We start from the raw sequence: 24902 nt of genomic DNA, 5'->3' as shown, positions 1-24902 counted from the left end.
AAGGGACCTTTTCATCTGGTCAAAAGATCGAGGCATCTCCCTAGTAACGAGGTTCATCCAGGGCGACTTGAACGTCCTAGCAGATTGTCTCAGTCGGAAAGGTCAAGTAATTCCAACCGAATGGACCTTCCACAAGGATGTGTGCAAGAGACTTTGGGCGACTTGGGGTCAACCCACCATAGATCTCTTTGCAACCTCGCTGACCAAGAGGCTTCCAATCTATTGCTCTCCAGTCCCGGACCCAGCAGCAATACATATAGATGCCTTCCTCCTAGATTGGTCACATCTGGATCTTTACGCATTCCCACCATTCAAGATTGTCAACAAGGTACTGCAGAAGTTCGCCTCTCACGAAGGGACAAGGTTGACGTTAGTTGCTCCCCTCTGGCCCGCGAGAGAATGGTTCACCGAGGTACTTCGATGGTTAGTAGACGTTCCCAGAAGTCTTCCTCTAAGAGTAGACCTTCTACGTCAGCCACACGTAAAGAAGGTACACCAAAGCCTCCACGCTCTTCGTCTGACTGCCTTCAGACTATCGAAAGACTCTCGAGAGCTAGAGGCTTTTCGAAGGAGGCAGCTAGTGCGATTGCTAGAGCAAGGAGAGCGTCTACCATTAGAGTCTACCAATCGAAGTGGGAAGTCTTCCGAGACTGGTGCAAGTCAGTTTCTGTATCCTCGACCAGTACCTCTGTAGCCCAAATAGCTGATTTTCTCTTATACCTGAGAAAAGGACGATCCCTTTCAGCTCCCACTATCAAGGGCTATAGAAGCATGTTGGCATCGGTCTTCCGGCATAGAGGCTTAGATCTTTCCAACAATAAAGATCTGCAAGACCTCCTTAAGTCTTTCGAGACCACTAAGGAGCGTCGTTTGGCTACTCCTGGGTGGAATTTAGACGTGGTCCTAAGATTCCTCATGTCAGACAGGTTTGAGCCTTTACAGTCAGCCTCCCTGAAAGATCTCACTCTTAAGACTCTTTTCCTGGTATGCTTAGCCTCGGCTAAAAGAGTCAGTGAGATTCATGCCTTCAGCAAGAACATCGGATTTTCGTCAGAAAAAGCTACTTGTTCTCTGCAACTTGGTTTTCTAGCCAAAAATGAGCTACCTTCTCGTCCTTGGCCTAAATCTTTCGATATTCCCAGCTTATCGGAGATCGTAGGCAATGAACTAGAAAGAGTCTTATGCCCTGTTAGAGCTCTTAAGTTCTACTTAGCTCGTACTAAACCTTTACGAGGCCAATCTGAAGCGTTATGGTGTTCGGTTAAGAAACCATCCTTGCCTATGTCAAAGAATGCTTTGTCATGTTTTATCAGATTGTTAATACGAGAAGCTCATTCACACTTGAGTGAGGAAGACCGATCTTTGCTTAAGGTTAAGACGCACGAGGTTAGAGCTGTAGCAACTTCCGTGGCCTTTAAGCAAAATAGATCTCTGCAAAGTATCATGAACGCAACCTATTGGAGAAGCAAGTCAGTGTTCGCGTCATTTTACTTAAAAGATGTCCAGTCTCTTTACGAGAACTGCTACACACTGGGACCATTCGTAGCAGCGAGTGCAGTAGTGGGTGAGGGCTCAACCACTACAATTCCCTAATTCCATATCCTTTTAATCTGTCTCTTGAAATGTTTTAATGTTTTTATGGGTTGTCCGGAAGGCTAAGAAGCCTTTCGCATCCTGGTTGATTTGGCGGGTGGTCAAAGTCATTTCTTGAGAGCGCCCAGATTAGGGGTTTGATGAGGTCCTGTTGTATGGGTTGCAGCCCTTGATACTTCAGCTCCTGGGGGTCTGTCAGCATCCTAAGAGGATCGCTGGGCTCCGTAAGGAAGACGTACTTAGAAGGCAGAGTAATCGTCTAAGTCGACTTCCTTACCAGGTACCTATTTATTTTGGTTTTGTTATATTGATAACTGCCAAAATGAAATAAAAACTCTTAGCTTATACGATGTAAACATATTTAACTCTGGTCTCTACCCACCTCCTTGGGTGTGAATCAGCTATTATATATTCACCGGCTAAGTTAAATATTTAAAAATGATATTTTAATTATAAAATAAATTTTTGAATATACTTACCCGGTGAATATATAAATTAAACGACCCTCCCTTCCTTCCCTATAGAGACGCAGTGGGATGAGAAGAAATTGAGTCTTTGTTTACATCAAGAGTGGTATCTGGCCGACAGTTGGCGCTGGTGGGCACACCCGCAACCTGTATAGCGATCGCTGGCGAGTTTTTACTGTTTTTTGTCTGTCGAGCAACAGAGTTGCAGCTATTATATATTCACCGGGTAAGTATATTCAAAAATTTATTTTATAATTAAAATATCATTTTTATTTTAAGAGTTCAAGATATGGAGGTTTTATGTACAGTAGTCAGTCTCTGTGATTTTTGCTGTCAAACAATGCATTTGTTTTTAATACATCTAACTGAACTTAAATTATATATATTATGTGGCTGCAACTTTAAAGAATGGCCACAGGCTCAATGTATAAAACAAGGGTACAGCTGTGAAATATCCCACTGGTCACATATAGGCTGTACAGTAATGTTTATATTTTGTTCGGATAATGATTGAGAGTAACCTACCCTTGAGGTGAGGTAGCATTTGCTTCATCCACAGTTGGAATGGTTATTCTTTTGCTGCTGTCTTTGCTAATGCATCTATCTTGCTGGAGCTGTAGTCTCGTTTCCATAATAATTTATTTCTTTACTTCTCTCCATAGTTATTGCTTTGTAATTTTTGGTATTGTATGCAATTTTTTTTTATTTCATTTTGGTGTCAATAAGTTTCTCTTTTTATTCTTATTTCATTTTGTGAATAATTTTGTTTATGCATGATGCATTATCTAACCTTTTCAGGATACTAAAGATCATGCCTAAAGCTGTCGATATAGCTCCATTTATAAAAGTCATTATTATGTTTTGATCAGACTGCTGAATCACATTTCTCGGCAATTTCCACAATCCTGAAAAATTTCTCTCAGATGAAGTCAGATTTTCAGCTAGGCAAAGTTGAAAGAAAATTGAATTCAAAGAAAGATAGCATTAGAAATAGATGAAAAGTAAATGGCAGAAGGCAAAGGAGCTGTTGCAAAAAACCTTCCGTACTGCCTGTAGTGATATAATAAAAACACTGAAGACAATAGACCTCTGTGATTTTTGTTTCAAGTAGGTTTTTTTAAACTTGCAGAAGAGAAAATTTGTACAAGGTTCATTTTTCAATATTAAACTTACCCGGTGATCATATAGCTGTCAGCTCTGCTGCCCGACAGAAAAACCTAAGGACGAAATACGCCAGCGATCGCTATACAGGTGGGGGTGTACATCAACAGCGCCATCTGTCGAGCAGGTACTCAAGTACTCCATGTCAACACAGAACCAATTTTCTCTCTGTCGTGCCACCAGCAAGACCTACTAAATACGCTGTTGTTTTCTGGATTAATTTTCACGTTATTTGGTGAAGTATTCATTTCTGGTTATTAGCTATCGCTGTGCAGAAGTTATCTTCAATACTTCCTTGCATTCTTTTATTGGATTTAGGATTATTTGTTGACGACTTGGATAGATTTTGAATTCCCCCCTTTGACTAATTCAAGATGTCTGACCCTTCTCAAGTCCCCAAGTACAGGAAGTGTAGCGCTAGGGACTGTTCAAGGCGTCTTCCGAAGGCCTCTATCGATCCGCACACCGTTTGTTCCAATTGTAGGGGTAAAGCCTGTCAATTGGAAGATCGATGTGAGGAATGCGTTGGGCTTTCGGAATTCGATTTTCAAGAATTCCTGAAATATGCACGTAGGCTAGAGAAGGATAGGATCAGGAGGAGTTCGTCTCGCTCTATGGATTTTTCCTCTCCCCATGCCCCACAACCTATTCCTTCCCCTGTAGTGGTTGCACCCGACCCCCCTGCTAGCTCTCATCAACCTTCGATGGCAGATATGATGCGTGCCATCCAGGCTCTAGGTGAGAGAGTCGAGTCATTGGCGAATGACCGCAATCAACTCATGGCTGACGTCAGGGAGTTGAAAGGTAAAAGTGCAGTGGGAAGTGAAGTGAGTGTTAATGCAGTGAAAAGTGTCAGTGTTACGCATGAGGGTGCGTCTGTTCGTGCCTGTCGTCCTCCCAGTCCGGGACCTCTTGCAAGCTCCCAAGCCCAGGGGAGAAGCAATGTCGTACGACCAAAGGGTTCGACAGGCTTTAATCAGCGGACAGACGTTCCCTCCGTGGTTTCGGACGTATCTTGCCTAGATCGTCCCACCCACAAGAAGACGAGTGAGCCCGTTCATTCCTCGTCTGCGGAAGAGGTTTCACGCCAGAAACGATGGACCAAGGTCTCACGGCCTCTTAAACGCAAGGTCCCTTCCGAGCAAGTCCAACGGCCCAGGTGTAGCCACTGGGTCAGTTCGGACTCGCTGCAGTCCTCCGACGACTGCACACCTCCTAAGAGAGGCAAAGTGGTACCGCAACAGGCAGTAACTCCGTCTGTTGCCGCACCAGCTGTTGTAGACCCTAAGTGGTCTTTGCTGCAGTCTATGCAGACTCAGTTAGCTGCGGTTATGCAGGAGTATCGTGCGGAGAAGGTTGACGCTGCACCCGTTAGCCTACAACCTACCACGGTTGTGCGCCCAGCAGACGCTGAGGCTGCCTGCTCCCACACTCCAGCTGTGAGAGCTCCTCCACCCATGCGCAGTCGACCCTGCCAGACGCATGCTGACGTTCACAGACGCACGGAACCCTCCGTTGCCGTTCGTGTGCTACCACAACAACAGGAGGGTGGAGTTAAGCTGCCGTGTTTTGACGCGGTGCGTCAGCCTCCGCAACCCACGGTGGTCTCCGCTATCCGTCCACAGTCGGGAGTAGACGCTTTGCGCACCCACTCAGCTATGGTCGTTGCCAGTTCTCAGACTGACCAACAGTGGCATGACGTTGGGTCCAGTGCAGCTACGCATGCACCCGTGCTGCCGGACTCTGCCGTCCAGCTTTTACCCACTCCGTTGCCTCTTCCTCCTCAACATTCAGACGATGGACTCTCTGATGATGACGAAGCTGCACATCTTGACGACCAACACTCGGACATCGACGAACCCAAGACCACGCCTCCCTCCTTAGACTTTAGGAAAGTGCTTGCGCTGTTCAAGGATTTATATCCGGATCAGTTTGTGTCTGCAGCACCACGCTCGCCTCCCTCTGAGTTCGCTTTAGGCATGCAGTCAGCAGCACCTGCCTTTACGAAGCTCGTACTCGCTCGCTCGTCCAAGAGAGCTTTAAGGGTACTGGGAGAGTGGTTGCAGTCCAAAAAGCAACTTGGGAAGACATCCTTCATGTTTCCCCCGGTCAAGCTTGCTTCCAGATCTAGCGTCTGGTATGCCACGGGAGAAGTTCTCGGCTTGGGAGTTCCTGCCTCTGCCCAGGGCGACTTCTCAAGTCTGGTAGACTCTCCCCGCAGGCTGGCTATGAGACGCTCCAAGATTTGCTGGACTCCTTCGGATATGGACCATCTTATGAAGGGAGTTTTCCGTGCATTCGAAGTCTTTAACTTCTTGGACTGGTGTTTGGGAGCGTTGAGCAGGAAGACCTCCCCTTCTGATAAGGAAACTTCCATGCTCATTATGTCCTGCATGGACAAAGCCATACGGGATGGTTCTAGTGAGCTTGCGGCTTCTTTCGTGTCCGGGGTCCTCAAGAAGCGGGATCACCTTTGCTCCTTCTTGTCAGCTGGAGTCACCCCATGTCAAAAGTTGGAGCTTATGTTTGCTCCTCTCTCGAAGTGTCTCTTCCCTGAAGAGTTGATCAAGGAGATTGCCGCCTCCTTGATCCAGAAAGACACTCATGACCTGGTGGCGTCATCCGCACGCAAAGCCACCCCTTTGCCCTCCGTGCCTAGACCCAGGATGGACACTCCAGCGTCAAGGTTCATTCCGCCCTTTCGTGGCAGAGCCTCCAGCAGAGGAGGTGCTCGTGCCGGAAGTCAACGTGGGAGCAAGAAGAAGGGTTCCAAGTCCTCTAGAGGCAGAGTCTGACTGCCACCTTCTTCAGACAGCAGTGGGAGCCAGGCTCAAGAACTACTGGCAGGCCTGGGAGAACAGGGGCGCAGACGCACAGTCTGTGAAGTTACTCAGGGAGGGGTACAGGATTCCATTCTTGCGCAAACCCCCTCTAGCAACAACTCCCATCGACCTCTCTCCCAGGTACAGAGAGGAGGACAAGAGACTAGCTTTACGGCAAGAGGTGTCTCTCTTACTACAAAAGGGAGCGGTAGTCATAGTCCGGGACCGTCAATCCCCGGGCTTCTACAACCGCCTCTTCTCAGTGGCGAAGAAGACAGGAGGGTGGAGACCGGTGCTAGACGTCAGTGCTCTGAATGTCTTTGTCACAAAGCAGACGTTCACCATGGAGACGACAAAGTCGGTTCTAGCATCGGTCAGGAAGGAAGACTGGATGGTCTCGTTAGACCTAAAGGACGCTTACTTTCACGTCCCCATCCACCCAGATTCCCAACCTTTTCTAAGGTTCGTTTTCGGGAAGGTTGTATACCAGTTCCAAGCCCTGTGCTTTGGCCTAAGCACGGCACCTCTAGTTTTTACCAAACTGATGAGGAATATTGCCAAATTCCTGCATTTAGCAAACATCAGAGCCTCCCTCTATTTGGACGACTGGCTTTTAAGAGCTGCGTCAAGTCGTCGCTGTCTGGAGAATCTACAGTGGACTCTGGATCTGGCCAAGGAATTGGGTCTCCTGGTCAATTTGGAAAAGTCCCAACTCGTCCCATCCCAAACTATAGTATACCTGGGAATGGAGATTCAGAGTCAAGCTTTTCGGGCTTTTCCGTCGGCCCCCAGAATCAGTCAAGCCCAAGAATGCATCCAGTCCATGCTGAAGAAGGACCGGTGTTCAGTCAGACAGTGGATGAGTCTGATAGGGACGCTTTCATCACTGGACCAGTTCATCGCGTTAGGGAGACTCCACCTCCGCCCCCTTCAATTTCACTTAGCTGCTCACTGGAGAAAGGACAAGACGCTAGAAGCGGTCTCGGTTCCTATTTCCGAGAAGATGAAGTCTTCACTGACTTGGTGGAAGAACAACATTCTCCTCAGGGAGGGTCTGCCACTGGCTGTTCAGACCCCCGACCACCTTCTCTTCTCGGACGCATCGGACACGGGCTGGGGTGCGACATTGGACGGTCGGGAATGCTCGGGCACGTGGAATGCGGATCAAAGAACGTTGCACATCAACTGCAAGGAGCTACTGGCAGTTCATCTGGCCTTGAGAAGCTTCAAGTCCCTCCTTCTAGGCAAGGTGGTGGAGGTGAACTCCGACAACACCACAGCCTTGGCGTACATCTCCAAGCAAGGAGGGACTCATTCGATGACGTTGTACGAGATCGCAAGGGACCTCCTCACCTGGTCAAGAGATCGAAACATATCCCTAGTAACGAGGTTCATTCAAGGCGACATGAATGTCATGGCAGACCGCCTCAGCCGGAAGGGTCAAATCATCCCAACAGAGTGGACCCTTCACAAGAATGTATGCAACAGACTATGGGCCCTGTGGGGTCAGCCTACCATAGATCTGTTCGCAACCTCGATGACCAAGAGGCTCCCAATTTATTGTTCTCCGATTCCGGACCCAGCAGCAGTTCACATAGATGCCTTTCTTCTGGATTGGTCCCGTCTAGACCTTTATGCGTTCCCCCCGTTCAAGATTGTCAACAGAGTACTGCAGAAGTTCGCCTCTCACGAAGGGACAAGGTTGACGTTGGTTGCTCCCCTCTGGCCCGCGAGAGAATGGTTCACCGAGGTACTGCAATGGCTAGTAGACGTTCCCAGAACACTTCCTCTAAGAGTGGACCTTCTGCGTCAGCCGCATGTAAAGAAGGTACACCCAAGCCTCCACGCTCTTCGTCTGACTGCCTTCAGACTATCGAAAGACTCTCGAGAGCTAGAGGCTTTTCGAAGGAGGCAGCCAGAGCGATTGCTAGAGCTAGGAGGACATCCACTCTCAAAGTCTACCAGTCGAAGTGGGAAGTCTTCCGAAGCTGGTGCAAGTCGAAATCAGTATCCTCAACCAGTACCTCTGTAACTCAGATAGCTGACTTCCTTTTATACCTAAGGAAGGAAAGATCCCTTTCAGCTCCCACGATCAAGGGTTACAGAAGCATGTTGGCAGCAGTCTTCCTTCACAGAGGCTTAGATCTTTCCAACAACAAAGATCTACAGGACCTCCTTAAGTCTTTTGAGACCTCGAAGGAGCGTCGGTTAGCCACACCGGGTTGGAACTTAGACGTGGTACTAAGATTCCTTATGTCAGCAAGGTTCGAACCACTTCAATCAGCCTCTTTTAAAGATTTCACTTTGAAAACTCTTTTCCTCGTCTGCTTAGCAACAGCTAAAAGAGTCAGTGAGATACACGCCTTCAGCAGGAACATTGGATTTACATCTGAAACGGCTACATGTTCCTTACAGCTTGGTTTTCTAGCCAAAAACGAACTTCCTTCTCGTCCTTGGCCCAAATCGTTCGATATTCCAAGCCTTGCTAATTTGGTTGGAAATGAACAAGAAAGAGTACTATGCCCGGTAAGAGCTCTTAAGTACTATTTGAGACGTACTAAGCCATTACGTGGACAATCAGAAGCTTTATGGTGCGCCATTAAGAAACCTTCGTTACCTATGTCGAAGAATGCAGTTTCTTATTATATCAGACTTTTGATTCGAGAAGCTCATTCCCATCTGAATGAGGAGGACCATGCTTTGCTGAAGGTAAGGACACATGAAGTTAGAGCTGTCGCAACTTCAGTAGCCTTCAAACAAAACAGATCTCTGCAGAGTGTAATGGATGCAACCTATTGGAGAAGCAAGTCAGTGTTCGCATCATTTTACCTTAAAGATGTCCAGTCTCTTTACGAGAACTGCTACACCCTGGGACCATTCGTAGCAGCGAGTGCAGTAGTGGGTGAGGGCTCAACCACTACATTCCCCTAATCCCATAACCTTTTTAATCTTTCTCTTGAAACGCTTTTTATTGTTGTTTTTTGGGTTGTCCGGAAGGCTAAGAAGCCTTTCGCATCCTGGTTGATTTGGCGGGTGGTCAAATTCTTTCTTGAGAAGCGCCTAGATTAGAGGTTTTGATGAGGTCCTTTAGTATGGGTTGCAACCCTTCATACTTCAGCTCCTAGGAGTCGCTCAGCATCCTATGAGGATCGCGAGGCTCAGTAAGGAAGACGTACTTAAAAAAGGCAGAGTAATTGTTCAAGTCGACTTCCTTACCAGGTACTTATTAATTTTATGTTTGTTATTTTGAATAACTGCTAAGATGAAATACGAAATACTTAGCTCTTAATGTTAACATATATGCTGGTCTCTACCCATCCCCCTGGGTGTGAATCAGCTATATGATCACCGGGTAAGTTTAATATTGAAAAATGTTATTTTCATTAGTAAAATAAATTTTTGAATATACTTACCCGGTGATCATAAATTAAAGGACCCACCCTTCATCCCCAATAGAGACCCAGTGGGCCGAGGAGAAAATTGGTTCTGTGTTGACATGGAGTACTTGAGTACCTGCTCGACAGATGGCGCTGTTGATGTACACCCCCACCTGTATAGCGATCGCTGGCGTATTTCGTCCTTAGGTTTTTCTGTCGGGCAGCAGAGCTGACAGCTATATGATCACCGGGTAAGTATATTCAAAAATTTATTTTACTAATGAAAATAACATATTTCCCTGCAGTTGAGTGTTAAAGATTCAAATTGCCCTCGTAAATTAGATCATGAAGTGTATTAATCTTCCAAGGGAGGTTGTGCAGTAAGAAGTCTTAGGAGATATGGCTGTCAAGCAGGAACCCTATCCACTCACCTGGTTGAGTTCATACTCTTTTTGCAATTGAAAACTCGTCATGTTTTGCATCAAAACTTAATTTGTTGTGGAATTTTTTTTTTCCTTTTACATAGAATCTCCTTACTGCTCAACCGTAAATTGAGTAGGTTATTCTGTTTTCTAATCCCTCCTGTGTGAAGACCCAGGACAGTTTCCTCTGAAGAAGGCACATCTTTCTGCAGTGCTTGGTGTTGGTTTTCCTATGACAAATTTTTTCTGTAATTACCATACCAGTTTGGTGCTGTGTTATTAACGGTTATTTTGTCCTGCATGGTTGGTGAATTGCAATGCTTAATTTTTTGTTTTTTGAATGGGCATGTACTCCATAGTCGATAACCAATGCTGTGACCGTAACCAGTATTTTATTATGCATGGCTGCTCTTTTTGGTATACAAAAGGACCATCTTGGTAGGTTGGTCTTGGATCTGGTTACGATTTTTCTCTAGGTGCTAGGTACTTAACACAAGGAAAAGCTATTGTCATATCTGCTACTTGCTTGTAACTGGCTGCAAAACAAGAAAGTTGACTAGCATTTATCACAGCAATGAAGACTTTAATACATTAATCATATAGGTACAAGTTGTGCATCCATTGCTCTCTCTTCTTAGGGGAACATTTAATACAAATACTAAACTAATGCCTTATTATGCATAGGTCCTCCATTAGATTCCTCAAACCATGCCTGTCTTGCTCTTTCTAGGAGATTATCCCAGCTGATCCCAAACTTTTCTTTATAGGTCTTTGCTAACCACTTTTATAAAACCTTAGGGTTTGGATGTAACAGCTAGTCACAGTCCTTCCAGGCTGCGATTGAACGTATGTGAGTTAGCGCCTCCCATTAGTTATTGACCCTTCATCTGTATACTAAACATTTATGATCTTTCTTAAAGTTTCATTGTGAATTTTATCGATCCAAGTATCCTCAGGTATTTATTTTCAGAACCTTTAGAATGATAAAATCTACTTCTGGTTATTGAGAGTGGAGACCTTTAACCTTGACACTCAACTTCTCCAAGATAAAGCTATTGAACTTTAGAGTCCTCCAATGGTTCTCAATTCAAGCAGTATGTTTAATTGCACTGCATTCATTTATATTTGGTACTGAATTTATAATTTTTCACAATTTTGTAAGTAGTTATTGAAACATTCCTTTTTAAATATTTAACTTAGCCGGTGAATATATAATAGCTGCTGCTCAGCGTCTCGACAGAAAACACACTCAAAAACTCGCGAGCGATCGCTATGAAGGTTGCGGGTGTGCCCACCAGCGCCAACTATCGGCCAGATACCACTCCTGCATGTAAACAAACCCTTCAATTCTTCTCTGTCGACCTTGACGACAAGACGTATCAATACTCGCTGTATAACCTGGAGTTTTCTCAACATATTTGGTGAAGTACTTCATTTTGGTTTGAGCTTTCGCAGTGCAGGTGTTTTTCCTCAACTTAAACTCTTGAACTCTTTATTGAACAGATTTAATTGTTGATGACTTGGATTGTTTTTTTGGACTTTCTTTGACTAATTCAAAATGGCTGACCCTTCACAAGTACCTAGATTTCATAAGTGTAATGCTAGGGACTGTAATAGGCGTCTTCCTAAGGCATCTCTCGACCCATATACTGTGTGTTCCAATTGTCGGGGTAAAACCTGTCAATTGGGAGATCGGTGTGAGGAATGCGTGGGCCTTTCGGAATTCGATTGGCTCGAATACGATAAGTATGCACGTAGGCTAGAGAGAGATAGGGTAAGGAGGAGTTCCTCTAGGTCAGTAGATTTTTCCTCTCCACATGCCCCTGAACCTAATCCTTCCCCTGTAGTGGTTGTACCTAACCCCCCTTCTGGCACTCAGGAACCATCTATGCAAGACATGTTACGTGCTATTCATGCCTTGGGGGAAAGAGTTGAAGCGTTAGCAACTGATCGTAATCAACTCATGGCTGACGTTAAAGAGCTTAAGCGTCAGAGTGCCACAGCGGAAAATAGTGGGAAAGTGATTAGTGCGCAAAGTGTTGTGAACAGTGTTGCAACCGAGGGTTCGTCTGTTCGTGCCTGTCGTTCACCTAGTCCGAGACCTCTTGCAAGCTCCCAAGCCCAGGGGAGAAGTAATGTCGTACGACTTATGGGTTCGAGAGGCCTTGATCAGCGAACAGACGTTCCCTCTATGGTATCAGGCGTATCTCACCAAGATCGCCCCTACCATAAGACGAGAGAGCCCATTTTCTCCTCGTCTTCCGAAGGCTTTTCGCATAAGAAACCGTGGTGCAAGGTTTCTAGGCCCCTTAAGCGAAAGTCGGTCCCATCAGGACAGGTCCAGTGTCCTGGATGTAGTCATTGGGACAGTTCTGACCCATTGCAGTCATCGGATGACTGCTCGCCGCCTAAGCAGCAACGTTACACAGGCTCAGAAAGTCTTGGTGTAGGCAAGGTTGTGCCGTCTCAGACGTTAACCCCGTCGTTTACCGCACCCATTCCCGTGGACCCTAAATGGGTTATACTGCAAGACATGCAGACTAAGCTCGCCTCCCTTATGGAAGACTATTCTGCCGATAAGGTTCCCGTTGAGCCTAGCCGTTTATCTCATCGAGATCCTGGCCTTCAGCCGCCCAAACGAACCTTTGTGCGTCCTGTTGACGTTGGCGTAGCCAAGTCACGTCAGTCACGTTATGTAGAGCCTCACTCAATGCGGTCTCGTGTGGATTTTCAGCCGCATTTGGACGTTAGGCCACTTACTAATGCTCCTGTTGACGTTCAGGACGTTCGCCAACCATCGGAGTTGACTTGTTTTGACGCTGAGCGTCAACCACCGCAGTCTAGAGTTGTTTTGACTGCTCAGACTAGGCAGTCAAAACAGTCTCGAGTGGACGCCGTGCGTCCTCACGCACCTGTTGTTGTTGACAGTTCACAGACTGTCAAGCAGTTACATGACGTTGCGTCCTGGTCCGCTACTAATGCACCAGTGCGTGTGGACGCTGCGTGTCAAGCATTGCCAACCCCTTTGCTTGTTTCTCAGCAGTTGTCAGATGAGGATCCTTCAGATGAGGACGTTGCTGACCCTCAGCCTGAGGATCATCCTTCGGATGTGGACGAACCCAGAACAGTTCCTCCATCAATGGACTTTAAGAAAGTCATGTTAATTTTTAAGGAGTTGTTTCCCGATCACTTCGTCGCTGTTGCTCCTCGTTCGCCGCCGTCTGAGTTTGTTCTAGGCGTACCTGCTGACATGCCAGCCTTTACAAAACTTGTGCTCTCTCGCTCATCCAAGAGAGCTTTACGGATTTTAGGCGACTGGTTGGAAACCAAGAGGAGTTTGGGGAAGACGGCCTTTGCCTTCCCTCCGTCTAAACTCTCGTCTAGATCGAGCGTCTGGTATGCCACGGGAGAAGTTCTCGGCTTGGGAGTCCCTGCCTCTGCCCAGGGTGACTTCTCAAGCCTTGTAGACTCTCCCCGCCGCCTAGCCATGAGACGCTCGAAGATTAGTTGGTCCTCCTCGGACCTTGACCATCTGCTGAAAGGCATTTATAGAGCCTTTGAAGTGTTCAACTTCCTTGACTGGTGTTTGGGAGCCTTAAGTAGGAAAATCTCATCGGCTGATAGAGATGTCTCCTTACTTATTATGTCCTGTATGGATAAAGCCATCCGCGATGGTTCCAATGAGCTCTCCTTCTCTTTTACGTCGGGAGTCCTAAAGAAGCGAGAGTCCCTTTGCTCTTTTCTGTCGGCAGGAGTTACTCCCTGTCAGAGATCTGAACTGCTCTTTGCTCCTTTATCTAAGTTTTTGTTCCCGGAACAATTGGTTAAGGACATAGCTTCTTCACTCGTGCAGAAGGACACCCATGACTTGGTTGCGTCCTCTGCTCGCAAAGGGACTCCTTCGACATCCTTTTCTGCAAGACCTAGGATAGACACTCCGGCGTCCAGATTTATTCCGCCCTTTCGTGGCAGAGCTCCCAGCAGGGGAAGTACTCGTGCCGAGGGAAAGAGAGGAAAGAAGAGAGGAGCCAAGTCCTCACGTGGCAGAGTCTGACTGCCCGCAGCCTCAGACAGCAGTAGGAGCCAGACTCAAGAACTTCTGGCAAGCCTGGGAGAAGAGGGGCGCAGACCAACAATCTGTGAGGTTGCTCAGAGAGGGGTACAAAATTCCATTTGTACGCAAACCTCCTCTAGCGACTTCCCCCATCGACCTCTCTCCCAGGTACCGAGAGGAGTCAAAGAGACAAGCCCTGAAACTAGAAGTGTCTCTTTTGCTAGAGAAGGGAGCGGTGGTGAAAGTCTCGGACCTTCAATCACCGGGGTTTTACAACCGTCTCTTCCTAGTACCGAAGAAGACAGGAGGTTGGAGACCGGTGCTAGACGCCAGTGCACTCAACGTCTTTGTTACGAAGACAAAGTTCACCATGGAGACCACGAAATCAGTCTTAGCAGCGGTCAGAAAGGGAGACTGGATGGTCTCTCTCGACCTAAGAGACGCATACTTCCACATCCCCATACACCCAGATTCCCAACCTTTTCTGAGGTTTGTTTTCAACAATGTGGTATACCAGTTTCGGGCCCTGTGCTTTAGCCTAAGTCCTGCTCCTCTCGTGTTTACGAGGCTTATGAGGAATGTAGCAAAATTCCTCCATTTATCGGGAATCCGAGCCTCCCTATACTTGGACGACTGGCTTCTCAGAGCCTCGTCCAGTCATCGCTGTCTGCAGGATCTTCATTGGACATTGGATCTGACCAAGGAATTGGGACTTTTGGTCAACCTGGAAAAGTCCCAGCTAATTCCATCCCAAACTATACTGTATTTAGGGATGGAGATTCGCAGTCCAGTTTTTCGGGCTTTTCCGTCTGCCCCCCGAATAGAGCAAGCCCTGCTCAAAGTCCAACTGATGTTGAAGAGAGAACGATGCTCAGTCAGGAATTGGATGAGTCTAGTAGGAACTCTATCATCCCTGGAGCAGTTTGTCTCGCTAGGAAGGCTACACCTTCGACCTCTCCAGTTCCATCTAGCTTTTCACTGGAAAAAGGACAAGACGTTAGAGACGGTCTCAATCCCGATCTCCGAACCAGTAAAGGCATGCCTGAATTGGTGGAACGACAATATCAGTCTGAGAGAGGGACTTTCCCTAGCAGTTCAGAACCCAAACCACGTACTATTCTCGGACGCGTCGGATTTGGGTTGGTGTGCGACCCTGGACGGTCGGGAATGCTCAGGTCTGTGGACCTCAAGTCAGAGGAGCATGCACATCAACGGCAAGGAGCTTTTGGCAGTCCACCTGGCCTTGATGAACTTCGAGAGTCTCCTTCGAAACAAGGTGGTAGAGATCAACTCCGACAATACCACAGCCTTGGCATACATTTCCAAGCAAGGAGGCACCCACTCCCTGACGCTGTACGAGATCGCAAGGGACCTGCTCATTTGGTCAAGAGATCGAGGCATCTCCCTGTTAACGAGGTTTATCCAGGGCGACTTGAACGTCTTAGCAGACTGCCTCAGTCGGAGGGGTCAGGTAATTCCTACGGAATGGACCCTCCACAAGGACGTGTGCAAGAGTCTTTGGGCGACTTGGGGTCAACCCACCATAGACCTCTTTGCAACCTCGATGACCAAGAGACTTCCAATCTATTGCTCTCCAGTCCCAGACCTAGCAGCAATACACATAGATGCTTTTCTTCTAGATTGGTCTCATCTGGACCTATATGCATTCCCACCATTCAAGATTGTCAACAAGGTACTGCAGAAGTTCGCCTCTCACGAAGGGACAAGGTTGACGTTAGTTGCTCCCCTCTGGCCCGCGAGAGAATGGTTCACCGAGGTACTTCGATGGCTGGTAGACTTTCCAAGAAGTCTTCCTCTAAGAGTAGATCTGTTACGTCAGCCCCATGTAAAGAATGTACACCAAAGCCTCCCCGCTCTTCGTCTGACTGCCTTCAGACTATCGAAAGACTCTCTAGAGCTCGAGGCTTTTCGAAGGAGGCAGCCAGTGCGATTGCAAGAGCGAGGAGAGCTTCTACCATTAGAGTATACCAGTCGAAGTGGGAAGTCTTCCGAGACTGGTGCAAGTCAGCATCTGTATCCTCGTCCAGTACCTCTGTAGCCCAAATCGCTGATTTTCTCTTACACCTGAGAAAAGTTCGCTCCCTTTCAGCTACCACGATCAAGGGCTACAGGAGCATGTTGGCTTAGGTCTTCCGGCATAGAGGCTTAGATCTTTCCAATAATAAAGATCTACAAGATCTCCTTAAGTCTTTTGAAACCTCTAAGGAACGTCGTTTGGCTACTCCTGGATGGAACTTAGACGTGGTCCTAAGGTTCCTCATGTCAGACAGGTTTGAGCCATTACATTCAGCCTCCCTGAAGGATCTCACTCTTAAGACTCTTTTCCTGGTGTGCTTGGCCTCGGCTAAAAGAGTCAGTGAACTTCATGCCTTCAGTAAGAACATCGGCTTTTCTACAGAAAAAGCCACTTGTTCTCTTCAACTTGGTTTCCTGGCCAAAAATGAACTGCCTTCTCGTCCTTGGCCTAAATCTTTTGATATTCCTTGCTTATCAGAGATCGTAGGCAACGAACTGGAAAGAGTGTTATGTCCCGTTAGAGCTCTTAAGTTCTATTTAGCTCGTACTAAGCCATTACGAGGTAAATCTGAAGCTTTATGGTGTTCGGTTAAGAAACCATCCTTACCTATGTCAAAGAATGCTTTGTCATATTTTATCAGATTTTTAATACGAGAAGCTCATTCCCACTTGAGTGAGGAAGACCAATCTTTGCTTAAGGTTAAGACGCACGAAATTAGAGCTATAGCAACCTCCGTGGCCTTCAAGCAAAATAGATCTCTGCAAAGTATCATGGATGCGACTTTTTGGAGAAGCAAGTCAGTGTTCGCGTCATTTTACTTGAAAGATGTCCAGACTCTTTACGAGGACTGCTACACACTGGGTCCATTCGTAGCAGCGAGTGCAGTAGTGGGTGAGGGTTCTACCACTACACTTCCCTAATTCCAATATCCTTTTTAATCTGTCTCTTGAAATGTTTTTAATATTGTTTTTTATGGGTTGTACGGAAGGCTAAGAAGCCTTTCGCATCCTGGTTGATTTGGCGGGTGGTCAAAGTCATTTCTTGAGAGCGCCCAGATTAGGGGTTTGATGAGGTCCTGTTAGTATGGGTTGCAACCCTTCATACTTCAGCTCCTGGGAGTCTTTCAGCATCCTAAGAGGATCGCTGGGCTTCGTGAGGAAGACAGACTTACAAGGCAGAGTAATCGTCTAAGTCAACTTCCTTACCAGGTACCTATATATTTTGGTTTTGTTATATTGATAACTGTCAAAAACTCTTAGCATATACGCTGTAAACTTAATTAACTCTGGTCTCTACCCACCGCCTTGGGTGTGAATCAGCTATTATATATTCACCGGCTAAGTTAAATATTTAAAAATGATATTTTAATTATAAAATAAATTTTTGAATATACTTACCCGGTGAATATATAAATTAAAGGCCCTCCCTTCCTCCCCAATAGAGACGCAGCGGGACGAGAAGAATTGAAGGGTTTGTTTACTTGCAGGAGTGGTATCTGGCCGATAGTTGGCGCTGGTGGGCACACCCGCAACCTTCATAGCGATCGCTCGCGAGTTTTTGAGTGTGTTTTCTGTCGAGCCGCTGAGCAGCAGCTATTATATATTCACCGGGTAAGTATATTCAAAAATTTATTTCATAATTAAAATATCATTTTAAAGATGAAAACAATTGGTTCAAATAATTTTCTAGCATTGATTTGTAGGTCTTGGAATGAGTACTGTTTGGCAGAGCGGTGGTGAAGATTTACTGTAGATTCAACTTGATTTGTGAATACCTAATGGGCTCCTGAAGAACATCATTTGAAAATGATCTGACCTCTCAACAATGTTAACACTAATCATAGACATATTGGGCTTATCAAGTTCCTGAAATTACTGTCATGAATAGTCGCAAGAGAACCATGATAGGGCTTCAGATAAAAGGTGGTGGCATGGGACAGACAATCATGGACAGACTAGGTCCCATTTAAGTTGTATTTGTAGGGCAGAGTGTCTTTCATTGCATCCATGACATGTTTATTAGAAGGCAGTTAAATGAGCTATCGTTTTCCAGTTTATTTGATTCTTCAAGGCTATTACTATACAAGCTATTTTCAAAGTTACAATGATAGTATGCTAATAGAGCAATGACTTCACAACAATGCTATTTATGAAAAAAAAAAATAAAGGTAGGATTATAAGGAAGACCCCATTGAAATATTACTAATTTTCTTTCAATGTTATAGGCAGAAAGTAAAACTAGGTAAAGATAAACTCACTGTCATAAGAATTGTAAAATGGAAATATTTATTTCTTCATAGTGACTTTATCAGTACCTGTATAGTCTTTTCAATATGACCATTTTACTTTCAAATTTTTCATCATATATTCTATAATTTATCTTGATATCTAAAGAAAAATAGTGAAAACCGAAGTGGGTATGGTTGGAACACAAGTTTAGTTTATTTCATGAAAATCTCCATTGTTTCATTTTCATATATTGGACTCTAATGTCTTGTCCTAATTTGCTGCCTTAAACAACGTATTTTTAGGAAAGCCAGTATTGGGGGGACTGATTTGACAGATTGATGTAGTGAAACTGGGAAAAATTACCTTTTTTTTTTTAGGTGTTCAGCATCCTGGCTGAACTTTCAACACGCAGATTATGATTGAAAGATCTTTTCGTACTAGCATTACACATTGCAAAGGGTGGCTGTTGGTTTTGGATCTTACTTAAAGATTTAAGGTTTAAAGGTAGGTCATGAATGGTAGAGGCAAGGGGCAGTAACAGTGTCCTAGCTAGCAGGAACTAGAACTTGCAGACACTACGAGAAAGTATTGAGCCTGAGCGGGGCTCAAACCCGTGTCCAACGATTGCCGCCCAGGGATGTTTCCAATAGGCTGCCTCAGCCCTTGAATGTATTATTAATTTTTATACCTATTCCTTTGAATTGACATGAATTGGGGTAAGCAGTTTTTTTTTCTTTTTTACACAAATACTGTACATTCTATAATCCCTTTAATAGGAGTACAGTATATCTTCAGTGAGCTGGAGCAGCCATCGAGTCTTTAACATGCTAGGTGTGGGGAGACACCTGCTTGCCCTACTGTACCATGTCACTTTTATCTTTGTACATATGCACTCATTGCTACTCATCATGGTTGTTGAATCTTTTCTTCTCTTGTGATATGTGGTTGTTTCTGCAAGGGCTTTTGCTTAACAGCTGAAGTGCATCATCAAAGGTAAGCATGTGGTAAAGTGAAATTAATTTCCATTATGATGCCTTTTGCATCAACAGGCTTAGGAGATGATGAGGATTCAAACCCTCTGTTCCCCATGTAGGCTACCTTTTCAAGGGTGGGACTATATGCATTTCCCCTCCTGAAGGATGGTACTGGATGTAGTTTCCCTCCTGAAGAGTGAGACTGTACACAGTTCCCCCTCCTGAAGGGTGGTAATGTACACTGTTCTCCTCCTAAAGAATTTCTGCTACCTTAGAGATTGCGCTTCCGATTAGGGAGACGATGATCTTCTCTTGGAGAGTTATTGTGTATGCTCAGATTTCTCATTGCTGCCCTAGTATTCACCCATTAGTTGTCTTTCTCATCTGTCTAGTATGCCTGATGTGACCCTGAATGTGAATCTTGGGATGTCCCAGTGTGCTCTCCCTCCCATTTTTCGTCATTTGGTACTTCACATAGGGAAGTTGTTGAAGTGGTTGGTCGTGGACAGGGCCCTTTCACTCAATTCTTATGGGAGGGAGTGATTGCACTCCCTTCTAACCGATACCATCAGGGCTTGTCTGGTGGATCCAAGTATAGAGGCCGAAGAGCATTATGCTGACCTTTCCCTTTGTGACAAGAGAAAATTGTTCCTGGGCCTCTGTGTGGTTCTCCGTTCGGAACTCACTGTTGACCAGTACCTTCAGAGTCTGTTAGCATTTGCAAGCATGGTGGTAGGTCAATAAGGTTATCAGTCTTGTTCCTCCTTGAGCCTAGTGGTGTTAAGGTGGATATTGATCTTTGCTTTTCAATTTGGTTTAGAGTTTCAGCTCAACGGTAGGTACATTTGGGGTTGGTCAGAAAGTGAGACTTATGTGACGATTACCTAGTTGCACTGGCTCAGGTTAACAGACCGCTCATCTGATCTGGTGGAATTAAATCCAACACTAACTCATTAGACTATAGAGAGTAAGGGTTCATTCTTTCTCCTTCGGAGGGAGAGGCACAGGATAAGTCTTGTCATATTGGTACTGTACTAGGGGGATTGGTTCCTGATGGAGTAAAAAACCGATACCGGAGGGATCCACTCCATGTTGAGGAAGCTCATGTGATCTTTTTCTGTGGGAACGTCACTGTTGGGCAACCAGTTTCATTTCCAGAGAAGACTGGCAAGGGGAAGTGTGCGAGCTGCTTCTCTTCCATTTATTCTTCTTCCTCCTCATGGGTAAAGAATGGTAGCAATAGTCAAACAGGTGATCATAAAGTTTCAGAACTTTTGCTGGAGTCAGGTTATTATATGTTTTATAGGCCAAAGCTGGAAGGTTAATTTTTTGTTTTAAGTATATTCTGTCTATACATATAGCAGATTCATTTTCTCTATGGCATGCATAATTACTTCTGATGCTCATGCTAACAAGAGCTACCTTATCTTGATCTCTGTATTGTCAGTTTGGAATTTATTTGTCTGGCATTCAAAGAACAGTATTTGAGTGCTGTCAGTCACTGAGGTCATCACTATATGTAGCTGTAATAGCTCACTCACATGGTTTATGGCTATGTGACTACCTCAGTAATGCTGGTTGTGGTATTGCCAAGGTGCGTCATGAAAGACAGGAAGTGACTACTTTATCAGCGCTGTGTTCCAAGTGTTGTGTTCACCTTTTAACAGGAATCCTGTATTGGAAACTTGAGAGTAATATGAATCCTCCAAGGATACGCATGCAATACTAAACAAAGACTACCGTAGTTTGAGAATCGTCATGTAGGTGTTAATTTACATTTTGTTGTCCTGATTGTATTGTTTTCATGTGTTTTACAGAGGACGTGGGATTGGATCCAATTTTGTATTCTAATCCAGGTTCTAGTTAGGTGAATGGAGTGTCACGGGAATTGAAGTTGTCAAAAATAATTGGTTTTATGCATTTGGGTATTATTATCTTTGATCCTGCTTTGTATATTAATGTGTGTATATATTAACACTGGAGATATTAATTCAATATTTCACTGATGATATATTATTGAACCATTTGATGATCTGCTGTGATCAGATGAAGTGGTCATAAAAAATTATTAAATTGGTAAATTTTTATTTAGTTATACTGCACTGCAGCTAATGTGTTACAGCCATTTTTTGTTGGGTGAAAACTTCCCACATTGACTTCTGGTACTAATGATTTTGTAGGAAGTGTTCTATTGGAGAATACGGTATGATGGTCATTGCAAAATACTTATCACAGCCAGGTTAGCATACATTACCAGCAATGAATATGACAATACTGTACTGTACTTTATTTAAGAAAAAAAAAAAAAGATAGAAAACCACATGAATGACAGAAAACTTTTAATTTATAGAAAACAATGGGATATACCAAAGAAAACTGAGTTTTATGGATCACTAATGGCCATTACCTTTCTTTATAACAATATGTTAAGTCAGTGGGTCATTATCACCTGTGATGCAAAGGGAGACTGTGATTTTCCATTTGCTTTTTCTTTCTCATTCTAGCACTTCCACAAGTCTCCCTTAATCCTCAGCTTCCAATTTCATAGTTTTCATCCAATTAGATCTGGGTCTTCTAACTCTTCTGGCATGCAGAGGGGTCCAGGTTACACTTAATGTACTATTCTCTATAAGGTGGTTTGAAGGAACTTCTATATTTTCCATTGTGGCTGTGGTTAAAGAATGTAATGTCCTTATCTAGGTTGATGGGTAGATTGGCAGTTACATGACCAACTTACATCGAAGAGTGTCAAATTATTCATATTAAATAAAGCAAGGCTACCTCACAATCGAGAAGTAGTAGCTTCATATAAAAGATACAAGATCAGATGTATTTGCCAGGTTTTGTGTCTTTTCCTGTTGAAAAGGAAACTATAGCAGGTACTTATATAATTCAAAGGAGATACTTGAGGTGGGCAGGTAATGCCAGTATAGATCTTAGTACCATACTGTACATTATAAAACATCTTCAAAACCATTTTCATTTGTAATTTATTTTCTCTCTGTTTCAGATGTAGGTATTTTATTTTGAGCACCCAAAATAATAGAGAAGAGGGGTTAAATTTCTCTGAACTTACTAATTAAGAGGCTTAACTTTCAGAACACCTCTACAAGAGCAGATAGTTTCAATTATGAGGTAAAGGAAATATGTTTTGTAACCAACTCTCTTGACATGATATATGAACAGCCATGCTTATGAACAAAACATTCATCAATCATATTTATTTTGATAAATCGTACCCGGGGGTCACAGTGCTATATCCTCAAAGAAAAAATGTGAGCTTTTTAATCTTAGAAATAAAAATGAAAAATTTCTTCCGCCTATATTCCTCTCCTCTAAGTGGCTAGTCAGTATCTGATTGCCTTTTACTGAGAAGATACAACCTGCTAGTGCCATCAAACTGAGTCAATTTGTCCACAACAAGAACTGCAAACACTCCAGCTTCAATGATTCATTTGTTTGTTTTTGTTATAGTTTTTTCTGTTTTGTTAGTACCATTTAGAGCAAGGTATGCTTACCTCTGGTAAGATATGGCTACCTCTGGTAAGATATGCCTACCTCTAGTTTTGAAATTCATTCATGTACCAATTTTAGTGACTAGACTTGTTAGAAGGCAAAGATCCTCAATATCTTAGTGTCATGTGTAGGAGTCAACAATGTAGGACTGTACTAACATTGGATGTTTGAAATGTGCCAATTGTTTTGATGAATTTTTGGAAGGTTATGTCAAGTTAGTGCCTATAAGAACTTTTGATAGGGATATAGAGTGTAAGAGAAAAGAAGAGAGGAAATCAGGAGAAAATTCTGGAGAGGAGTCTACTCCTCTGTCTAGTACTGTTGATGGCAGTGGTGTTCAAATAATGAGTGAGAAATTATATTTTAAGGCAGAAATTGACATGCTTAGATCACAATTTTCTGCTTGTATTGGACAGTTTTACAGTAATTCAGTCTGCTGTGTCTGATTCCAGTGTGAATGTCATATTAAGCATGTTTTTAATCTCCCATTCCCATAATGAATGTAGATCCCAGTCTAACGTACTCCAACTTAGAAGCTAGGCTAATAATCTGTATACAGTATAGTATTGCAATTTTGACATTCTAAATTCCATAGAGAATCAAATGCTTCCTTGCGAGCTACACTTTGTTGTTTTCTTCTGTTTGTTTGTGGACAAAGGGATGGGTCACAAAGCTTCAGATTCTATTGCAGCAGCTATGTCTTACCAGACTTCCAATTCATATCAAACAAAATCTGAATCTGTCATAGAAAAATAGATCAGTACTATACATTCATTACCAATCCTTTGACTTTCCTATTTGAAGCAAGCACTCTTGATCAACCTGTATGTGCCCCGTTAATTGATTATGTAGCCTATTGTATTAATCCCCTCTTTCCAAATGAACTAGTAGACAACAGTCAGACACAACTGTAGCTTTGCTTCAGCAAATAAAGAGTCCAGTCCGATGTTTCTCACTCTAATAAAAAACTCAGGGTAATTTAAAGGTTCATCAAGTTCTTCCAAGATTTTGATAAGAATGTGGCACTTGGTGTGATGGTGCTAGAAGGTTCTATCTTCCTCTTTGTAGAGAGCAATCAGAGATCTAATGGCTGCTGAGAGGATGTAGGGGAGGGAGAGAGAACTTTTATTTTTATTTTTCTTAGGTCGTGAAACTTGTCCGTATACTTTGAGGATGTAGCACTGTGACTTGCAGTTATCAAAATAATAACAGCCATGCTTATGAATAAAACATTCATCAATAATTTCTATTTTCAGCTAAATAATTGTATTACTATTTTGAATTTGAGATAATCTACCCGTTTATTTGAAAACATAAAAGAAAATTTTCAAAATTTACAGCATTGAAGTGGACAGGGGTAGAATTTTTGCATTTAATCTAATCACATGATTAATGTGTTGGTCTTCACATAATATGGACACCAGAAAACACCTGTCATTGACATACAACACATTTGCTGAATATAACAAAATATGATATCCTTGGATGACATTATTAATGGAATTTACTCCATTTTTAAACCAATATGAATGGGATGATGTGTAGTGGGGATGCTGTATTGTTTGGACAGTAAATATTCAGTTTGCATCAATGGAAAGTTGCAGTGTGGGTTTGTGATATCAAAATAGTTTTCCCAATTTTTTTTAAGCCAATTTGTGAAATTTCATAATTTTCACAAATGTGAGAGGGGTACTGATATTAAAGAATAGATGGATTGCAGAGTAAATGAAATAAGACATCTTGGAAACTTGGCCAAAAGTCTGCAATTACAATTAGAATCTTATTAGATTGATATCTAGTTAACTGTATTTGTCAATCTACAGTTGTTATGTTTTTCTTTCAGCGAGGGACCAAAAAGAAGGGTGTTGGAAAGACTCCATCAAAGCCTATGAAAAATACCAAGAAAGATGAAGATGATACAACTGGAAAGCCCTACTCTTGTGAATGTAAGGAATGAATAGTCAATAAAATTTCTGTATGCTAGTTATTTTGCTTATGTTATCATTTTTCTTACTGCATTTGGTCAGTCAGCACTTGACATTACATTCAGGTAACATATTATCGGGGGTAATAATTTAAAGGATATTCCCCAAGCTTAACATCACCTGTTCATACATTCGAACTTCCTACAGTTCTGTCTGTCGTGGAAATTAAACCCACCCCTTTCTAAAACTGCAGTTTATGGCGAGTTTTTAGGTGCTTCATAATTATATTATGGTTCTTGTCTTAAACTTGTTTCTAAATAGTTCT

The 24902-nt window shown here is 43.7% G+C and overlaps 1 protein-coding gene across 5 annotated transcripts in view; it reads left to right on the top strand.

Moving 5' to 3' along the window:
* d4 overlaps nucleotides 1-24902 on the top strand; it is an 89071-nt gene that overhangs the window by 40188 nt on the left and 23981 nt on the right. For 3 of the 5 annotated variants that reach the window (XM_068375695.1, XM_068375694.1, XM_068375697.1), the window contains 2 exons: nucleotides 22236-22271; nucleotides 24496-24598. In XM_068375695.1, coding sequence (XP_068231796.1) covers nucleotides 22236-22271; nucleotides 24496-24598 — 139 coding nt within the window. The remainder of the gene's footprint in view (nucleotides 1-22235; nucleotides 22272-24495; nucleotides 24599-24902) is intronic. The other 2 variants (XM_068375696.1, XM_068375698.1) reach the window with 1 other exon arrangement.

The sequence above is a fragment of the Palaemon carinicauda genome, chromosome 6, assembly GCF_036898095.1.
Source record: "Palaemon carinicauda isolate YSFRI2023 chromosome 6, ASM3689809v2, whole genome shotgun sequence".
Taxonomy (NCBI): Eukaryota; Metazoa; Arthropoda; class Malacostraca; order Decapoda; family Palaemonidae; genus Palaemon; species Palaemon carinicauda.
This window is presented reverse-complemented; position numbering and strand designations above follow the sequence as displayed.